At 36.7% G+C, this 19,062-nt stretch overlaps 1 protein-coding gene across 1 annotated transcript in view; it reads right to left on the bottom strand.

Annotated features, from left to right (window-relative positions):
* Nucleotides 1-303: 303 nt before the first annotated feature.
* MEOX2 (mesenchyme homeobox 2) overlaps nt 304-19,062 on the bottom strand; it is a 53,015-nt gene continuing 34,256 nt past the window's right edge. The window contains exons 2-3 of the mRNA XM_042043696.1: nt 14,122-14,294; nt 304-1,615 (exon numbers count right to left, since the gene is read on the bottom strand). Coding sequence (XP_041899630.1) covers nt 1,391-1,615; nt 14,122-14,294 — 398 coding nt within the window. The 3' untranslated portion in view covers nt 304-1,390. The remainder of the gene's footprint in view (nt 1,616-14,121; nt 14,295-19,062) is intronic.

Genomic DNA, 19,062 nt, shown 5'->3' with positions numbered 1-19,062 from the left:
ATCCAAGTCAACAAGCTTCAACAAAATAACCCTTTACATTTGCTCTAAATCTGGAAAAATGGTTGAACACAATCTTGTTGGTTTTGGCTGAAGACATCATTAGCTGCTAGTTAAATTTTTCCTGCTAAAAGTAAGAGTTTCCCAAATGGATTAAGGTAGAAGGTTTATCCAAGATTAAAAGCCTAAATTTGGAAACAGGTTTGTGTTGTCCCCAGACGAAGTTCCAAAAGACACAAAAAGAAACAGAGCTCCTTAGGCAAAAATCACTTTTTGAATCCTATGAAATCATTGTAGAGACCAGAATTATTTAAAAAGGATTATTTATTAAACATATTTCTTTACAAAGTACAATCAATAGTTTGCATTAAATTTTGGGGTTTGGTATTTGCCTGTATGTACACAAAAGCTTATAACAGAAAATGTGTCTTGATTTTACACATGGGACACAATATAGAGTTACCATCATATTTTGATTTCTACCAACATAAGCAGTTGATAATAACTTTCAGTTTATCTGCTGGCTTTTTAAACTGAACATGAAGCAACAACATTTCTGCAGAGTGTCAGTATTTATCAATGTACTCAATTATGACAAAGTAGAAATGAATAATCCTTTGGAAAGTTTCCACTGAGCATGAGTGGAACATGACATTTTTGGCAGGTTACTGGACTATCCTTATGATTGTAAAAATCACTTTTTGCAGTTATAAGATAGGAAGAATTGAGGAGCTAGGTAAATTTAATAATACCCTATTAGCAGCAGTTGATAGTAAATGCAACATAACGTTTGTTTTGTCTGTCATACAAGGATGTGTCCTAGCAGACACTATTGTATTGTTCTCTACTTGAACAAAAGTATCTGCATGTATTGTATGTCTTTGGAAAAACAAAACAAAGATATAGAGACAAAAAGCCATTTATTGTCATGAGTGACTATTGCCATCAGCTAATATGAATGCATTGCTAAAAATTAGTGAAGACAGGAAAATGCTGTAAGGTAAATATATACAGAGTTAAAATACATTTCTTATCCACTAGATAGTGATTTTGTGGCACTGTGGTTTTCAGAATATAATGTCTTTTGAGAGCAATGTAATTTTCAGTGCAAGCTTAAGCAAAAATACCTGCCCACTGTCATAAACACGACAAACAAATCTGGAATGTTCAAAGTAAGTTTGTCTTCCACTTCTCCACTCTTGAGGCACCTTTAAGACATGGCACTTACTGTAAACCATCTAAGAATCGAGAAAAGCAGACACAATAAGCCTGAATTTTCCATAACAACTTTAAAGATCACAGCCAGAGTCACTTGCATAAGTAAACGATGCCTGTGTAAGGCTTGCCAGCAAAGCATCTTTCCTGAGAACGGAGCTGGGACACTCTCTGTGTATCATAAGTGTGCGTGCTCAGAGCTGTGGTCGCTGTCGTGGCTGTCGTCGTTGGCTAGTGAGTCCCCCGTGTGCTGGAGCCCAGCGGCGCCGATGCCAGAGAGCTCAGAGGGGAGCAGCGTGCCTTTTTTCACATTCACCAGTTCCTTCTCCCGGGCTGCTGCCCCTTGCTGGCCCCCTTTTACACGCTTCCACTTCATCCGTCTGTTCTGGAACCAAACTTTTACCTTCACACAAGAAAAACAAAACAAGGAAAGAAAGATGGGGTCACTGAAGGTAAAAATGAACTTTCTAGCTGTAGCACAGCACTTGGGGATTGTATTTTTCTAATGTGCCTTTCTGTCTGGATGGTAAAGAGCTTAGCAAGCTTTCCCTGAAGATCAGGCAATTCAGTTTTGGATAGGATGTGAACACTGGGGATAATGACTGCAAGGGAGGAAAAGGGGTTACTCTAAGAAGACAGCTGGGCTATCTGCTGCAGACAGCTCCATAGGACCATCTCAGAGCCCTTTAGAAAACATTAAAAAGTTCACATACTCTCGAAAAACATATTAATGCCATTTGTCAGGGAGAGAAACAAAGGCAAAATGTTTCCTGTCACGGGACTGTGCAAAAGAACATACACTGTGAGTAACAGAGAAACCTTCATAGGAGGGTAGTTACTCTGGAAAGGAACTTGCATGAAAAGTTGCCATTGCTTTCTGCTTTGTTTCTGTAAACTGGTGATGAGTTTCAGGTGCAGCAATTTAAAGGTGCTTTTTTTTTTATTGCTGAAGTATCTGAAAGAGCATTTCTTAACTTCAGAACTTAAGACTTCCCTGTCTATTTCACAAATGTATTCAAATTATTCTAGTTAACTGATCCTTTATTCTGCCATAGCCTTAGACCCTCGTCAAATTTTTCAGAGAAAAAAATACCCCCAAAGTCAGAAGGCAAGGCATTTATAAATTTGAGTCAAAATTGACAAATAATTTCAGGTAAGAATGAAAAACAAAATCATAATATGGAAGACTGAAAGTGTATCTGTGTTTAAGTCACGTTAAACCCCAAGATTTTACTCCAGCTGAAACTCATTTCCCCTCCTCCCCTTCTCTGTATGGAAATATATGAGGGAGAAGTAAACCTAAATTATTTGCACTGCAAACCACAATAGCCAAAAGAAAAGAAAAAAATGATGTGCATAGCAGCTGTCAAATATATTAGACCAGATTAAAGGCTGATTTCAGATCAGCTTAAAGTAATGTCACTGAAAACAGTATGAATAGAATATTGTTCGGTTTGATTCATGTAGAGTTAATGTTGCTGAAAAATCTCGTGTGCGTGTATGCAGCTCTTCAGATGAAGGTTCCGCAGAAAAATAAACAATGCCTGCAACATTTAACTTGGAAAAAAAGCAAGAAAGCTTGCAATGTTGGTATATCCTCTGCTGTGTTTAGCAGAATGTGTTTCAGAGTTTTAAAAGAATCAGCAAGCAACAGGCACAGCAGGAAATATTGTACAACATGAGTAATAGAGCCACAAAAATGCTGTTTTGCTGAATCTGTCTTACACATCCAGGAAACATCACCGTTTTTAACCTTTACTATCGCTTTGAATTTTACATTAAAATTTTACTACAATTGAACTGATAGATAATGTCATTATCTTTATGTAGGTATATAGGAAGAAAGAGAGGTTATTTATTTTTTTAATACTCTATATTCCTGCTAAAGCCAAAGTGAGCTGTTAAAGCAAATCACTTGGGAACAGAGCAAAATGATTCCAGGTTAGTTAAGAGCCTTAAAGCACAGCACATCCTTTCCTCCGGTCAACTCATCAGAGTCAAAGAAATCTAGGTTGCTAAGTGAAATAAGTGTAAAAGGGAAGATATTTATGACTGGCTGCTGTGATGTTGGAAATTATCATACTCAGGACTGGTATCAGAAATGTCCTTGGAAACAGTGTCTTCAAAAGGGTACAGCATTGGCAGCTTTCTGGGAGAAGTGATAATGTTATTTTGTTTAGTTTTGGTGGGTTTTTTTTAAACAGTGAAGTTTCCCTTGCAAAAGGCACTGCTCTATTTGTGCCAGATAGTGCAGTAGATGCAACTCCAGTCATACTCTAAACATCAAAAATAATACACTTTGGATTGGACCCATTATCCCAGGATATTATCACACTTCTTATGAAATAAGGGCCGAGAGAATTTTCTGTGGTAAGAAGAAATTACAGGATTGGAGTAATTGCTAAGACGTCCAAGCAATTCTCTGGATATTTTTATGTCCTTGAACATTCACAGAATAATTCACAGCACTGAAAGCCTAAAACAAAGTAATAATATATACTAAACATGGTTTCAAGAAAAATGACAATGACACATTTGAAGTAAAAGTTTCAGTGCACAGCCTGGATGCAACCTACTTTAACTTACTGGAACAGGAGACATCCAGGCAAACAGCCTTCTGGATGCAGCCAGTTCTTTTGTGGATACTTGAGAAACTGAAGCTAATACTCCTATGGCCAGTCTGAAACTGTCCTGGATGGGACAGGAGTGAGCATGATGATTACTGCCTGGCTTCGGTTACAGGTGCTCATTTCTGTTCTCTCACAAAGCTAATTCTCACATTTGCTGAGCTGACCTTTTTTGACTGTTTTCTGCTATAATTTAATAAATTATTCTGCTTTTCATTTTTTATGACAATACATTTTGATTCTGCTTGTTAGAATTCAGGCCACTTCACAACAGCGGAGTTGAGAGGAGTCTGTCTTCCTGAGCATTAAACCCAAAAGATTAACACCAGCTTCCAGGTAATGAGTAGCTGAATCCAGGCTGGGGAGTACTTCTTCACTCGGATCACCAACCCTCAGATCAGCTCATAAGAGCCTTAAAGTGCCTCCACCATGGAATTAGTAGAGGTCAACATCTGCATATTAGTTGATATAAATCAATTAAGGGATGATGACTTCCCTTTTCAAGAATAAGCACAAGATACATTTACGTATTCCTCAGAGGATCCAGCATGCAACACTATGTCTGCACATGACCCATTGTATGGGAAACATGGCACTGGGCAAAGTTGGGCTGAAATGACTCCAGCTACCTTTGCATGCACTCTCTTGAGTGTAGAATGAAGAGAGTAACCCCAACAATCTCGTGGGAGGAAATAGACTGCTGAAGGGCATATAGCCTTCCCATAAAGAGAAAATGGTAACTATGTTAAAAAGGCAAAAAAGGGGCTTTTCTTTCATTACTTTAAATAAACAGCATCTGATTTATTTAGAAAATATAAAATAAGCAATTTCCTTATTTGGTATGTAAAAGATTATTTTCAAAGGCTAGAAATCATTTATAATGAAGTTTATCATTGAAAATATTGTGTTTATTTTGCTGTCATTTGCTGTGTTAATGTACAGCAGGGCTCTTATATGAGGGAATACATTAGATATTTTTTAATACATGTTTCTTTATGTCCTGCGTTATGAAGTATTGAAGTCCGCTTTTGACCTGATCCAAAGTACACTAATGTCAATGGGAGTTTTTTCGTACAGTTCAATAGACTCTAAATGAAGACTTTAATGCTCATGTGCTGATAATATGAGACAGGTACTTCACTTGTTATTTCCTCTAGAGATCAAATTTAGATATTGGAATTCTGAACTTCCTTTGGAGCTGAAGAGCCAGTTATAGAGGGTATAATTGTTACTGATATGTGATCCATTGATATTTTAGATGGAAAGGAAGTGAGGCAAACTTTGTGTGAAGCAATTCAGAGCATCAGTTTATCTTGGTTCATGGAATAACATGCTTTTTAAACACACAACTCACTTAAATCTCACAGGTCTTGCATAAAATATGAATCAAAACAAAACACCCAGCAAAACATAAAGGAGAGAGGACAAAGAAAGAAGATAGAAAATAAAACAAATAGAATAGAATAGAATAGAATAGAATAGAATAGAATAGAGAGGGAAGGGTCAAGAGTGACAGAAAGTGACTGAATGAGTGAAAGAAAAATTAAGAAAAATTAAAATAAAAATAAAGGAGAGAGAAAAATTCCTTACTGAAGTGAATTTGAAAAACTCCTGAAATTTCTTCCAGTGAAAGAACTGGTGGTGACATTTACAACTTTTGCAAAAAATTATATCTTTTTAAAGTAGTTTAAAGATCTACTGTGACAAACTTAATAAGATTTACAAACCATTTAATGCTATTTTTCAAGTCTGAGTTAGCTCCAGCAGGACCTGAGCGTGGTCACCACCTCCCAGAATCAGGTCCCGATTGCCTACTGTTTGTTGAGATGCACTCCCTCTTCTCCACCCTTTGACTAGCACAACTTGACTGTACAGAGCAAGCATATGTACGCACAGAAAACAAAGGAAGTGGCGGGAAATGAGCTATATTAAAGATGATGGTAGCATTAACAGCTGTTTCTAAATCAGCACTTATGAGCCAGTCTATTGAGCACATCTGCTTACTGGCACGAAAGCCCTGTTTCCTTTCCCTTAGTCAACAAGTTGTTTAGCATCTGCATCTCCACATCTGATGATTAGACTGTTGCTTATGATACGAGTAAATTATTTCTCATCGCGTATCTCCTGACGTACGAGATAAATGTTTTTGCTGTGACCAATTTATTTTAAGGTCTACCTGTAGGAATCATAGGAGGGGAGTCAAAACAAGGAAGTTGACATTGTTAGTGTCTAGATTGCCAAAATAATATAGGTCCTTAGTAGTCTTAAGGGCCACATGATGTGCTGTGTTGCATGTGTGTCTTTAATACAACTTCCCAATGTGGACATCCAGACATCCTTTTGATTCAGAATGCAAACAGTTCCTAAACTTCTGATTTAATGCTCCTTCTTCAGCAGAGCCTTTCAATCACGTTAACTTTAAGAATAATCGACTGAAAAATTAATGACTGAATTCAAACTACCTTAGTTGCACTATCTGCACTCTTTTTTCTTTTAAGAAAAAATACTTTATAAAAGCTATTTTCTGGAAATGAAAGATTCCTAAAATCAGGTTTTCTATTCCATTTTCTATTCTATTTTAGTGGCATGAGTCCCAAACAAGATTAAAATTTGAGGCCTGATATCTAGAGAACCTTAAAAATTAGAAACAAGAGTGCTGTGCCAGTTGTAACTGTTCTTTTGCTTTAACAGATCCATATTTCTAAGCAAGAGTCTTTGCAGTCAGTATCCTAAATGCCATGTTTCAATATACCTAAATGATATGTCAAGAAGTCCAAAGCATCAAGCCTTTAAAGCATTCTGCCCTGGTCAGCTGCTGTCCATTTCCTTTTGCTTTTATTATTTTTCAATCTGTCAATTTACCTTCCTCTGATACAGACAAACTTGTGAATAACAAAAAATAACCCTGAGCCTTTGAAATTAGAAAAAAAAATGAGGTTTACTTCTCAACTTTCTTTGGCCTTGAAAACATTCCTGTTATTTTTAGATAGTACACTTACGCTGCCAAGTTTTAAGGAAAGTCAAACTCCTGAGTTTTACAGAAATCCCTGGTGTTATACAGCTGAAGCTTACCTTCTTTGCATATGTAGAGATAGTATTTTCATGATAGTTTATTCAGAAAATTATAAAAGCAAATAGAAATGTACAACCAGAAAGTTTCTTACAAATAAATATGTATTCATAGAATATGACTTCAAGGATTTCCATTTTCTATTCCAAAGAAATTCTCATAAAAATTTCAATTTTAGAGATTAAAACTAGTTTAAATAAATCTTAGTATTAAATGTCTTCTTAGTAATTATAAAAAATTTCCAAAATCTATCACTTGAAGGAAATTGACTTCTCTTTGGAAATTAATGAGTGGTACCAGAACCTCCTGATTAAAATTACTGAAGTCACCTGCTCACTTATTTAAAATGATCTGCCCCGTGTTTCATTACAGAACTTTGCACTGAATGTGTACAAGTACTTTGCAGCAGCTGTTGAGAAAAAGGGGAGGTTTTGGCAGGTGCACAAAGGACAGCTGGAGCTTTTGGCACCCAGGAAGGTGTAGGAGTGGGTTCTGGTTTATCATTACATAAAAGTCAGTTGAGATTTTGGTACTGCTTAGGTGATACATTCTCTTTTCTACCTCCCACATTTAGACAGGGATGGAATAGACATTATATTTCAGAGCACAGCAGTGATAGCAGTACTTCATTCCAGTTTTAGAAATCTTTGAGACCACTCAGTTTACCTCCCTCTACTCCATCCAAAGGACAGTCACCTTCTCCACCAATGGTCTTCAAAACTGATTTCATGATCAAACAGTTAATCTGTCTGAATCAAAACCTCTCCAAAGTAGATTTTTGCCGTTAACATATCTTAGGCAGAAAGAGGCACACTGTCTCAGGTTTCTTCCTCCTACTGACTTGTTTTACGTAGTCTAAGGAAGTTGTTTTTTTCTTAAATTAGTCTTTCTTTTTTTAGTTAAAGGCAAAGAAAGGCAATCTGTGGGGCTGCTTCTAAACCTCTGTCTATCTTATTCTCCTGTAATACATCTTTTTTAGAGTCTACTTTCATCCATTTCTTCACATATGTATAGTACCTAAAAGGGGCTTACAAGGAAAGAGAGGGACTTTTGATAAGGGCATGTAGTGATTGGAAAAGGGGGAATGGTCTTAAGATAAAGGAAAGTAGGTTTAAATTAGATGTTAGGAAGAAATTCTTTACTGTGAGGGTGAGGTTGCCCAGAGAGGTTGTGAACTCTCCATCCCTGCAAGTGTTCGAGATCAGAATGGATGAGGATCTGAGCAACTTGGTGTAGTGAACTGTTCCCTGCCCATGGCAGGGTAGTTGGAACTAGATGATCTTTAAGGTCCTTTAACCCAAACAATTCCATGATTCTATGATTGTGTAATTCCAAATCTACAAAATAAACAAATGGTGGAAAACTAATTTGTGGGGAAGATGACCTTTAGCTAAACTTTTCTCTTCTTTGTGTAGGCATTTACCTCCATGAATTACTCACATGTGGAGTATTTCACTTCATGATAACAAAATTGTAATGTGCATCACTCTGCACCCATTTTGCACAGATCAACTGAATGTGAAAGTTAAAAGATGGTAGGTAGCCAAGACTGGATTTTGGATAAGTATTTAGATGCTTCTCTTTCTGCTAGTAGTTTATTATGAAGAAAGACAAGTCCCTTGAGGAGTAGAAACCCGTGAAACCAGAAAGAGATTCAACTTTTCTCAATGGCCTGCATAAAAAATATCTCCTTTATTCTACATGTTCATTTTTAACTCTCCAAAATCATTTGTTCTCCACTGATTTATTCTATTTCTTAAAGTGACAAATTTTAAAAGCTCCTCTTTCCCTAAACAGGTGACAGAGAAGCCACATCTTTCTCAACTTGAGCCTAAGAAAGAGCAGGCATAGGTAATGGCAGAGCCTCATACACTTTGTAAAAGCAGCTGTGTGAGCTGCTAATATTTCTGTCTATATCACATATGCTTCTTGGCACAGGCAGAGGTTTCTCCCCACCCAGCACCTCACAGGGTTTCTCTGCAGGTGTAGGGTCCATTCACAACTAACAGCTTGAGGCACTTGGATCTTTGCATATTAATTGCTTGTTTGAATTCAATCAATACTGCAAATTAAATATGCTGATTGAATTTTTGCCATGTGATTTTTTTAAAAGAATTATTGGAGAAATCAAAATTATGCACAAGTTATAACTAAGTGTTCTAGCTGCATTCTTTCCTGAGAAAGAACAGAGGTAGTACGATAAGTCTTACTGCTGGTACTTATAATGTTCAAGACAAATATCAAAGTTTGATTTTATTAAGAGTGTTACTTTAAATAAACAAAAAATCTAAAGGATTTCAAACCACACAGCCTCATTATTATTGTGTGCATAGAGAGTGCTTAACACATGGAAGTGTGTGGAATGAGCAGCTGCCTTTCAGAGAAGATGTGACAGCATGACAAATCAGACAGATATGGTCAAGCCTGTCCTATCAATACCGTTTGATTTTGTTTGATTTTTGTTTGAAAATATTTCACCACCTAACCTCAGAAGACTAGCTTCCTAAAGTAGAAAACTAGTTATGCCATGTGATGCATGAACAGACATTTGCACTTCCAAAGGCTGTGCAGAGCAAACACATGATGGAGGAATATTGAACTCCCTGTTTTTTTGCCTGGGTGACCAAGTGAAGCCATTCTTATCTTACTACTGAAGTCTAAAAAATGCAGTGATTAGCCTCCCTGGAACTTTTTAGTGCTGAGAAGTATTTTAATTATGTCACTTGTGATGAAGCTTTGAGGTAACCAGGTCTGGAGAAAAATTTTCTAATGGTAAACTTCATGTAGTATTTGCATGGTCTTAACAATCCAGTGCTACAGTGTTGGTTATGGTACTATACCAAAGTATAATTTAAATAATAGTGCTTCTTGCTTCTATCTCAGGCAGAAAAAGGCACCACAAAGCTTCTTTCTTGGTGACTCATTCCATGTTGGTACCACACGCATGGAAGTCCAACGCTGATGCAAAATCATTCCTCATTTGGGCATAATTTTGTCCTTTGCTTATGCAAAATCAATGGCTTTAGGCCTTTTATAAATGATTGATAGTTTCTAGGCAGATATTGGAAGTTAAAGTTGAGAAGAAATAAACTTTCTAGTTGCCATCAGCAGAATTTAATCTGACTAGGTGGGATCTTCTGTTTATGTTGGCAAGCAGAAGCATTACATATTTGAACTGTTTATTCCGGTAACCTTAGCTAGCCTGAAGAACTGCAACATTACTCTTTTGATTAGCTCCATGCAAAAAGATCTTGCGAGATGGAAAGATCTCCTACTCTTTCTATATTTGGCAGGATCAACTCCATAAAAATGCCCATTTTGCCACTCCTCTGATACGCCACTGCAGCTGCTTCCTCCCCTCATCCCACAGTGAGATATTAAAAAGTCTGCATGGAACCTTCTCCAAGTTTATCTGGAGGTACAAAAAAAAGCCAAGAATGCACTTGTCAAGGTTACAAATATCTAGGGAGCTCAGATAGTTTTTAGTCTAACTAGCTCTTCAAAATATGATAGAGGCTGCCAGCTGAAAATTATTAACTGCTGCCTGAGCTGGGATTGTGAGTGCACTCTATAGGAGAGGGAGCAGGAATTGTATGTACCTATATTTCTGGAATTCTTACAATACCATAATAGAGCCATCCTACCACCAGATGTGCTTATAATGCTCTCAAAGTGCACCCTTAATATCTAGGCAATTGAGGCACTTATTTCATTTCATCCTCCTGTCTTGTAACACAGGTTTCCTTTTTAGGGAGTGATAGGATTACTTCCTTCTCCTGAGCCATATGTTGTTAGGGGGTTTTTTTTCATTATTATTTTTGTGAAATGGCCTTCCATGAGTCATTTATGTTTGAGTTGATCTCGTAAGTTATTTCAAATGGAGCCTTACTTTGATGACTGCAGAGAACTTTAATACCCTTATATAGCTTTTTAAATATGGTAAGACATATGTTTTTTCTACAGCTTGTTTAAATGCCAGAAAGGTAATTATGAAGTGTTAGTTGGTCAGTGCCTCTTTTAATCTGTGGCGTATGGTAGAAATTATCACTATAGTCAAGAGGAAGATAGAGATTTCTTAAGATAATAGGCTCCGTGATTTATCTCACTTCTTGGGAAAAAAATGAAAGTCGTAGCTTTAGGATGACCTAACGATACTTTCCCCAGATTATTTTGTTGTTCTTCTGTCTCTGAATAATACATTTTTCATTTTTTTTAAATCCTAGTGAAAAAAATAATGCTAAACAAATAATTCCATCAGAGGTTAGGTCTGCTCTCAATTTTCTCAACTTCTCTATTTTCTGAGCAGATACATTAGTTCACCCAACAGCCACTGCTACTTTTTTGTCATTGTACTGTCTCAAGTAAGTTTCAGTTCTCTGTGTGCAAATTCAGTGTTTCATGAGCAATCAAGAAATCTTCCAACACCAAGAGGTCTACAGCATGTGATGAGATCCAAAGCTATCACTTGTGTGTTCACTTATTTCAAACAAAGGAACTACTTCTACTTTCAAAGGAACTATCAACTATTGCATTTTTCGCAATGCAGCTTTGGGGAAAAATACTAAAGAAAAATGGTTCTACAAACAGCAATTTTCTAAAAATGCTACCTCACAGGAAAGGGGGGGGGGGGGGGGGCATGGATAATTCCATCAATATATTTTAGATTTTTTTTTGCACCTGTTAAATGTAGGTATCAAATATGATCTCCTCTGTTGGGACAGACAGTAAAAAAAATAGTAGTAACGCTAGTAAGAATGAAAATAAGTGCTGGTATCTCACTCAAGAGTAATGATTCATTTTGGTAATGACAGAAAGACAGGTCCTGAAGGAGAATACCTTCACTTAACTGGAGAGAAAAGAAATATTAATGTCACACCACGCTCACCCTGAAGTACGTTTTTAAGTCACTGGAGGAATACTAATGTAAAACAAGTATGCAAGAAGAGCCAAGTCTTTTGATTTATGGCATTCAGCTTCTGAAGTCTGCCATATACCATGGAAACCCACACCCAGATCTATGCTATTTACACCATTTTTCTATCGAAGCAGTATATTTGATTTAAAAGAGACATTTCTAGTTTACAACATTACTTGGCTTAGTGTGATTCAGCAACTGAAAAATATGTCCAGAATTTCCTCTCAATTTTCATTTTTTGATTAACAATGCAGTTTTTATGCTTTTTTTTGTTTCTTCTTCTCCTTTTTTTTAGACCATTTTACTGTGGCAAGATACAGAACTGGATTCTATCAAACTAAAAATCGTAATGCTTTCCTTTTCTAAGATGGTGTCAAACAGGAAGGCAGGAAGGAAGGAAGGAAGGAAGGAAGGAAGGAAGGAAGGAAGGGAGTAATCTCTGGGAGCTCAGTTGTCACTCCGGGATAATCTGGGGAAGCAGAAAGGATTAGATTGCATAATTAAATAGACTAATGACAATTCTATAGAAATGATCACAATAATCAGCAGAATGCTTAAAACTGATGTTTTGTGACAGCTGGAAAACAGCAAGTACTGCCATGACTTAAATGAATTCTCTGCACTTATGTAGCTGGGCTGCCTTTTCTCCTCCAGAGACAATATTCGATATTTATCTGTCTCTTTTCAGTATGCTAAATGCTTTTAGATTAACTGTTTCCTTCAGGATGGTGAACTGTCTCTTCATTTAGTTGTACTACTCAACCTGATCTTTGAAGAAAATAATATAGAATTTATTGGGGAGAACAGTTAAATTCTAGGCCAAATTCACCGTTATAAATATGGAGATATATTCAGCTGACTGATTCCTGTCAAATTGGCCAGAAAATATTTTTTAAAATTTATTTATCATTGTTCAGTTTCATGTCGACTCTACCTTTGTCACCAAGACAAGAATTCATTCCTTCTCCCCTTAACTGTCAAAATCAGGTGTGAATCTAAATAGAATAGGCCGTGGAAATGAAAAAAGGCAAAATTTTATCCATTTTTTGATACAGAATGGTGGGATTCACAAACATAACAACTGTATTTAAGTGACTGAAAATTACCCCAGTGGAACCTGGCGATGTGGTCAAATCAAACAAGAAATTGCTGTGTTTTTCTTGACAAGTTCAAAGGTACAGCCATTCTCTAGAAGCTTTCAAAGAAAAAAGCTGTTGCATTTGCTTTTTTGAGTAAACATGCTTTCTTTTTTTTTTTAGAAAAGGCTGGATTTTTGCTGATATGTCTACTTATGGCAGGTGTTAAAGAAACTCAAGAAAACTGCATATCTGCTTCTATGTAAATTTCACAAATCATTATGCTATGTTGATACCTACTTTTGACTATATCCTCATCTTATTGATTGCATGATAGCAATCCCTCAATCTCATATTGATTCCTGAAAAAAGAATGATTGTCTATCAGTAGGCAAAAAGCTTTCCATTTTAGTAATAAAACTGTAGGAAACATTTCATCAGATTTTGTGTACTTGAGGCCAGTATTCTAAACTTCTTTACTGAAACGCATTTTCAAAATGTGTATGTTGATGTAATTATTATTTGGAATGTCACTTCACTACCTATTTAGTGTATAGAGATGAGACCCTGAAACACTTCAATACATGTGTAACATGGATATTTCCATTAGAAATCAATGTGACGACATGCATGATGAAACTTAAGCACATGAAGAAGTGTTTCCTGGACCAGGGTTTGGTGAACAGGAAACCAACAACAGTGATAAGAAATTCCATCATCTCCTCTGCTTTCACAGAGCAGGGTAAGATAAAGGGGTTTAAAATGCCTGTATCCCAGTTTTGCTGGCGTTCCCATTTTGCTGCCATCTGGAAACAGGATGTTCAGAAACTCTGGATTAATGGCCATTGGATATACTTAATAGACTGAACCAAGATGCTCATATTTGTTGCATGCAGACAAACCAACTACTTGTACATACGGTGTCTTCAACGACATCAGTTTGGACAGTTTAGAAAAGACATGCACTCATCTAACAGATCTATGACTTGTGCTTTTATCTTCCATCTCTGCCTAATGGATGAAATCAATCTGTGTTACATATAAAAGTATAAATTACTTGCACAGCAGAGAGATAATAAAGGTATATAATGTTGCTAAAAACATTCAATCTGACATATAAACATAAATATTAGTATTATAAACAGGAGCTCTATGTCAGGAGCTACTAACCACTGGTACGTATTGGTCAGGAATTTAAAGTCCATTATTTTTCATCAGTACCTGTCTTTCAGTGAGGTCAAGGTTTACTGCTATCTCATATCGTCTCAGCCTGGTCAAATAGTTATGATGAGCAAATTCTGCTTCTAGCTCTCTGATTTGCTCCTTGGTGAAAGCTGTCCTTTCCTTCCTGGGTTTACTGTTGACCTCTGTCTTGTAGTTTCCTTCTTGGGAATCTGAAAAAAAATAAAAAGCAAAAATGGATGTAATGACAAGTGTACAGCTAAATAGGAAACAAGCCCAATGACAACAAGAAGCTAAAGCTACATTCTTCAAACTTTCTTTCTGTCTCTGAAACACACCCTTGCTTTCATTCCTATTGATCCTTCACTGTAAATCAGGAAAGCAGAAGTAATTCTGGCAGACTTGAGCTGCTGCTTCCATTCACACACATCAAACTTTAGCTTAAAACCTTGCAGTGTTTTATTTTCCAACAATTCTCTGAAGAATTTCTGCAAAGCTTCAATTCCTTCCCACAGCTGGCAACTCTCAGTGCATCCAACCAGTACAGGATATGTATCATTTGATTAGTGTGTAATGAGTAATATTTCAAGAATCTCTCTCTCCTATCATTTCACTAATATCTTAAGCCAAAGCTGTTTTACAGCATACACTTTAAGGTTTAGTCCAATTGCACTTTCAGGGAAAGATAACAGTCAAAGCATAGGAAAGTGAACACACATCAAAAAGAAATTGGTTAGCATGTCCCATGGGATCTTCTCATACTCATGCTGTGGTACAGGTAGGAACTTTTTGCCACAGCTAGTATCAGTATAGGAAATTTGCTACCACTAAAGCTCATTACCTAAGGAATACTTTGGCTACAATCAGAGGAGCTTTTCTGAAAGTTTCATTATTGCCCTCATGATTCCTTTTACTCTCAGAAACAGGTACATTTGGTCCTGACCCAAACTACTATAACTCAATAACTCAGTGGCAGTCATTCTGTTGCTGTCAGTGAAGTCAGTTTAAATAAATGAAAGATCAAACTGTAAGAATAAAAAAAGAGAGAGTGGAAAGGAAAAAGAAGGAAGAAAAAAAATAAAAAGACCAGACGTTTGTAATTTTGGGTATGATACAACACCTATAAATCCAAAATTAGCAGGAGATCAGTACGAGTATCATTAGTCAAATTCTGGCCTCACGAACCATCTTAAAAATGTCACAGATTAATTCACACTTCAGCTGCTGATTTAAATAGAAACCTGCATCAACATCCAAATGAACTGGCTCACAAAAAAATCACTCCCTGGGACTCTCTGTCAGATGAATCATTGGCATGCCTGAGCCTGTCCAACTGGCCAGTGACTCTGGTTTCAAATCTACATTTTATAAAGGTATAAGAATGTTTTCACTTTTTGTCAGTCACTCTGTTACTTGGAAGGAAACTTTGGTGGGTTTTTTGTTTCATTTTTTTTTATTAGAACTGTTGATGCTTGACTGAATTCTACAGTCATTAATTTAAAATGTTTTAGAGCTAATGGCTGCATATCACCAAACCTCTACTTTTGCTGACGTGACACGGAATTTTGCTTCAAATGTGTAGTGTACTGCTGGCTATATGAATGAGGGTATCCACCAAAGTTGTTGAGTGGATCTGGGAGCTGTTCAGCCACAAGTGGAGTAGGGATTTCCTACAGTAGGACCACATTAGATGGCAGGCCCATTGACAGTAATGTGGAGCCAAGGTCCACTATCCAAACTCGACATAGAAAACTTGACATATCAAAACCACCTTACACCTAGAAATTCACATTTCTTCCTTTATACTAGTAGGCAAACTAGAGTCACTTTAACTTCTCTCCATGTTTTTCTGTTTCAGGAACATGCACATTGCTTTTTTCCTTAAAATTGCCTTGTCTGCCATGCTATTATAATGTCCAAATACTAGTAGATCACCTGAATTTAAATACTTAAATCCTTATATCCCCATTCCATTGAACCACTGAAGAGAGATACCTAAAGAGAAATACCAAATTATTCTTGGCTTTTGAGCTTACCATTTTTATACTGCCAGGTGTGTTTCTTACAGATTTGAAAGCAGGTGGGTGTGCAAAGTCCTTATATGCAGTATGACACAGAAATTAATTTCATGAAAGTAATTTCTAAAGTCCTTTTATAACTGTCCTGGGCATGCCATGCCTGTGTGAGACCATGAGCCAAGAAGTCTTTCCATGTCAGTACTTGTTGTAAGAAAGCTCCATGGCTGACTGGTTTCGAGACTAAATGTTGTGACCTTAAATAAAATTAATGTACCTACATATGACACTGACACCGTATTGAAAATTAAACACTAGAAGTGAAGACATAAGCCTGGATACACAACAGAAAGAGGGGTCAAGGCTATAAAGCGTTGGTAGCTACTTCTATTGTGAATATTTGAAGGGAAAACTTCAGTAGTACCCATCCAAACGTTTCCCAGTAAGATACTGATCTCTTTAAGTGACTGAGACTTGTACTATGAGCAATTTTTGAAAGCAAATGGTTCCAGGAGGAAAACAGCTTTGCTGTACAGCAGCAAATGGTTTTTCATAACATTCAGAGCCAATGGTTCTTGGGATACTGAAAAGGGAAGGGAAGGAATACTGAATAAGGAAAGGAAAATATAACTGCATGAGTAGCGTATGTCTGTCATCTTTGCCAACAGAGAGGATTCAGAACTGCTATCAAAGTTAGCCCACACAGATCCAGTGCAAATGTAAGCATTTCTGGACTATTTGTTATTTAGACATTTCTGCCATTGCTGGATACTATCTTTAATTCTATGCTGGATTCTAAGTGCCTGACAGCCATAGTTTTGTCACCAGTAAGATTTCATCAGCAGACTGAGACAGTGGAAAAGTTGCAGGGTTTTATTTGTTTTTGAGAATATCATTGATTGGATTTATAATAGTGGAGATACACTAAAGACCACATGGTATATTCAAACACTGCTGAAAGCAGAAGTTGGAGAGGTACACAGACACCTTGGACAGGTACAAAAAGCTTACTCCCTCTCAATATTGAGGTTAATGCAACAGAGAAACTGGAATCCCAGGAAATTTCTATCAACAAAGATATGGCCAGCAAGACAATGGTATTTTGCTTAATGCAATTGAAATAGTGAAAATATGCCTAAAAAGAGACTTAAATGGATACCAGTTAGGTGATCAAGAGTTATGAACCCTCGTTGTCATCTGACCTGCTCACTGCAGTGTTTCTGTGGTTCATGTACAGCTTGCCTTTTATGTCCTATTGATGTCATACTGCTTGGAATTGTAGTTTTAAAACTTCAGGTTGTTTTAATTTCCAAGGAGAAAGAATCTAGGTTTACTAATCAGTTGTTGGTTTTTTTTTAATAGTCTCTATAAAGCCAAGATTGGGAACTCCCATCTCTTTCTGACCTTCAGGACTCTGTTCATATCACCTGACTAGCTTCTCTTTGGTGGAAAATGGGTGGGAGACTTGGAAGAGATTCCTGGCAGAACTCACGTCAGCCTACATCTGTTTTGCAGCTGTTGCAACTAAGACAAGAAAAAGGTCCCAAGAACCTTAGTTTTCTTCTACTGGCTACATCTTATGCCAAGTGGTAGGTGTAGAGGCAGAGAACAAAGCCTAGGGGGAACTAAGTTAGACTACTTGCCTCTCAAAAGGCACACATAAAATACATACAGATGGTACAAACCACTTGATGAAAAATACAGTAATCTATATTGTCTGTCTTCCACCTTCTGCCAGACAAATTCTGGCACAGTTTCAGAAGATGTAGCCTACATGCAGGTATTTGTACCTTATCGGTCTCTCTTTTGGAAACCTTTGTTCTTTGGATGTCAAGTAATGTAGGCAGTTAAACACTGCTTTGAGGGATGCAGGTCATGCCTCTTTCTTAGAACCATTTTTATCACTTTTCAAAAACTCCAGGCAGCATCTTTAATGTCTCCTGTTAGACATAAGTGCTTGTTGGTAACTGATGTAAGAAGGTACCACTTGAAAAGACATTCAAAATTATAAATGGCTGTTCCACAAATCTTTAAAGACTTAGATTTTTGCCAAGTTTAATAACAGCTCAAGATTTATTAAAAAAAAAATCATTCCTAATCACACTATTCCCCACCCTCAAAAGTTACTTCTGCTTTTCTTTAAGGAAAGGTTTGTTCTTAATCCTAACATTTGTATTCTCCTACCAGAGTTCCTCTTTCCTTCTCTCTACATCAAGAGATCAAATATGCCAAGCAAACACAGGATCAAACTCCTGTGTGTAGAATATGAAAAGTGATAATTTTAGTGGTTTTACTTATGATGCATGCCTAGGAAAAAAAAAGACTGATCACAGAACATGGAAAGAGACTGATGGGGATAACCATGGTACAAAGACATGCTAGTAACCAGGTAGGGTCAGGATCAAAGGCAAAATGTGCAAGAAGCACCTATTATTTTTTCTTAGATTAGTTCAACAGTTGACATACCTTCATTTCGCAGACAGAAATGAACCTTCAGTTAATACCAGTAATATAAAACCCCAGACAAAAATTTTCAAAAATAAATCAGATTGCTAGTGTTCTACTAGCAATTACAGAAGGTTTTCAGATCCTGACATCCATACTGAGGGTGAGTAGTGACAATAACCACTAGGGATTTGTGACAAAATGGCCATCAGAATTTCACCCCATTGTTCAGTCTTCAGGTTTTCAGCTTTCACTAACAGTTTCCAACACTTAACCTTGAAAAGCCCCTACCATTAGCAAACCATTTCTAAATTTATTTCACTATTACTTTATAGTGAAGTTGGATAAATTAAATATTCTTAATTGCATGCCTTCCTATAAATGATGACCAAGTGTTTGCAGAAAACAACTTCTACACAGGTATGTACTTTAAAATGAAGCAATCTATACAAAGTAATAAAAGCAAAAATCTTGCTACTTCTAAGTAGTTTAATGTGTGAAAGGAAATTTCTTTCAAATA

The sequence above is a fragment of the Corvus kubaryi genome, unplaced genomic scaffold (assembly GCF_017639235.1).
Source record: "Corvus kubaryi isolate FWS band 111438036 unplaced genomic scaffold, C.kubaryi_AGA036_p1.0 37398, whole genome shotgun sequence".
NCBI lineage: Eukaryota > Metazoa > Chordata > Aves > Passeriformes > Corvidae > Corvus > Corvus kubaryi.
Note: the sequence above shows the minus strand (reverse complement) of the source record. Positions and strands in the feature narration are given on the sequence as shown.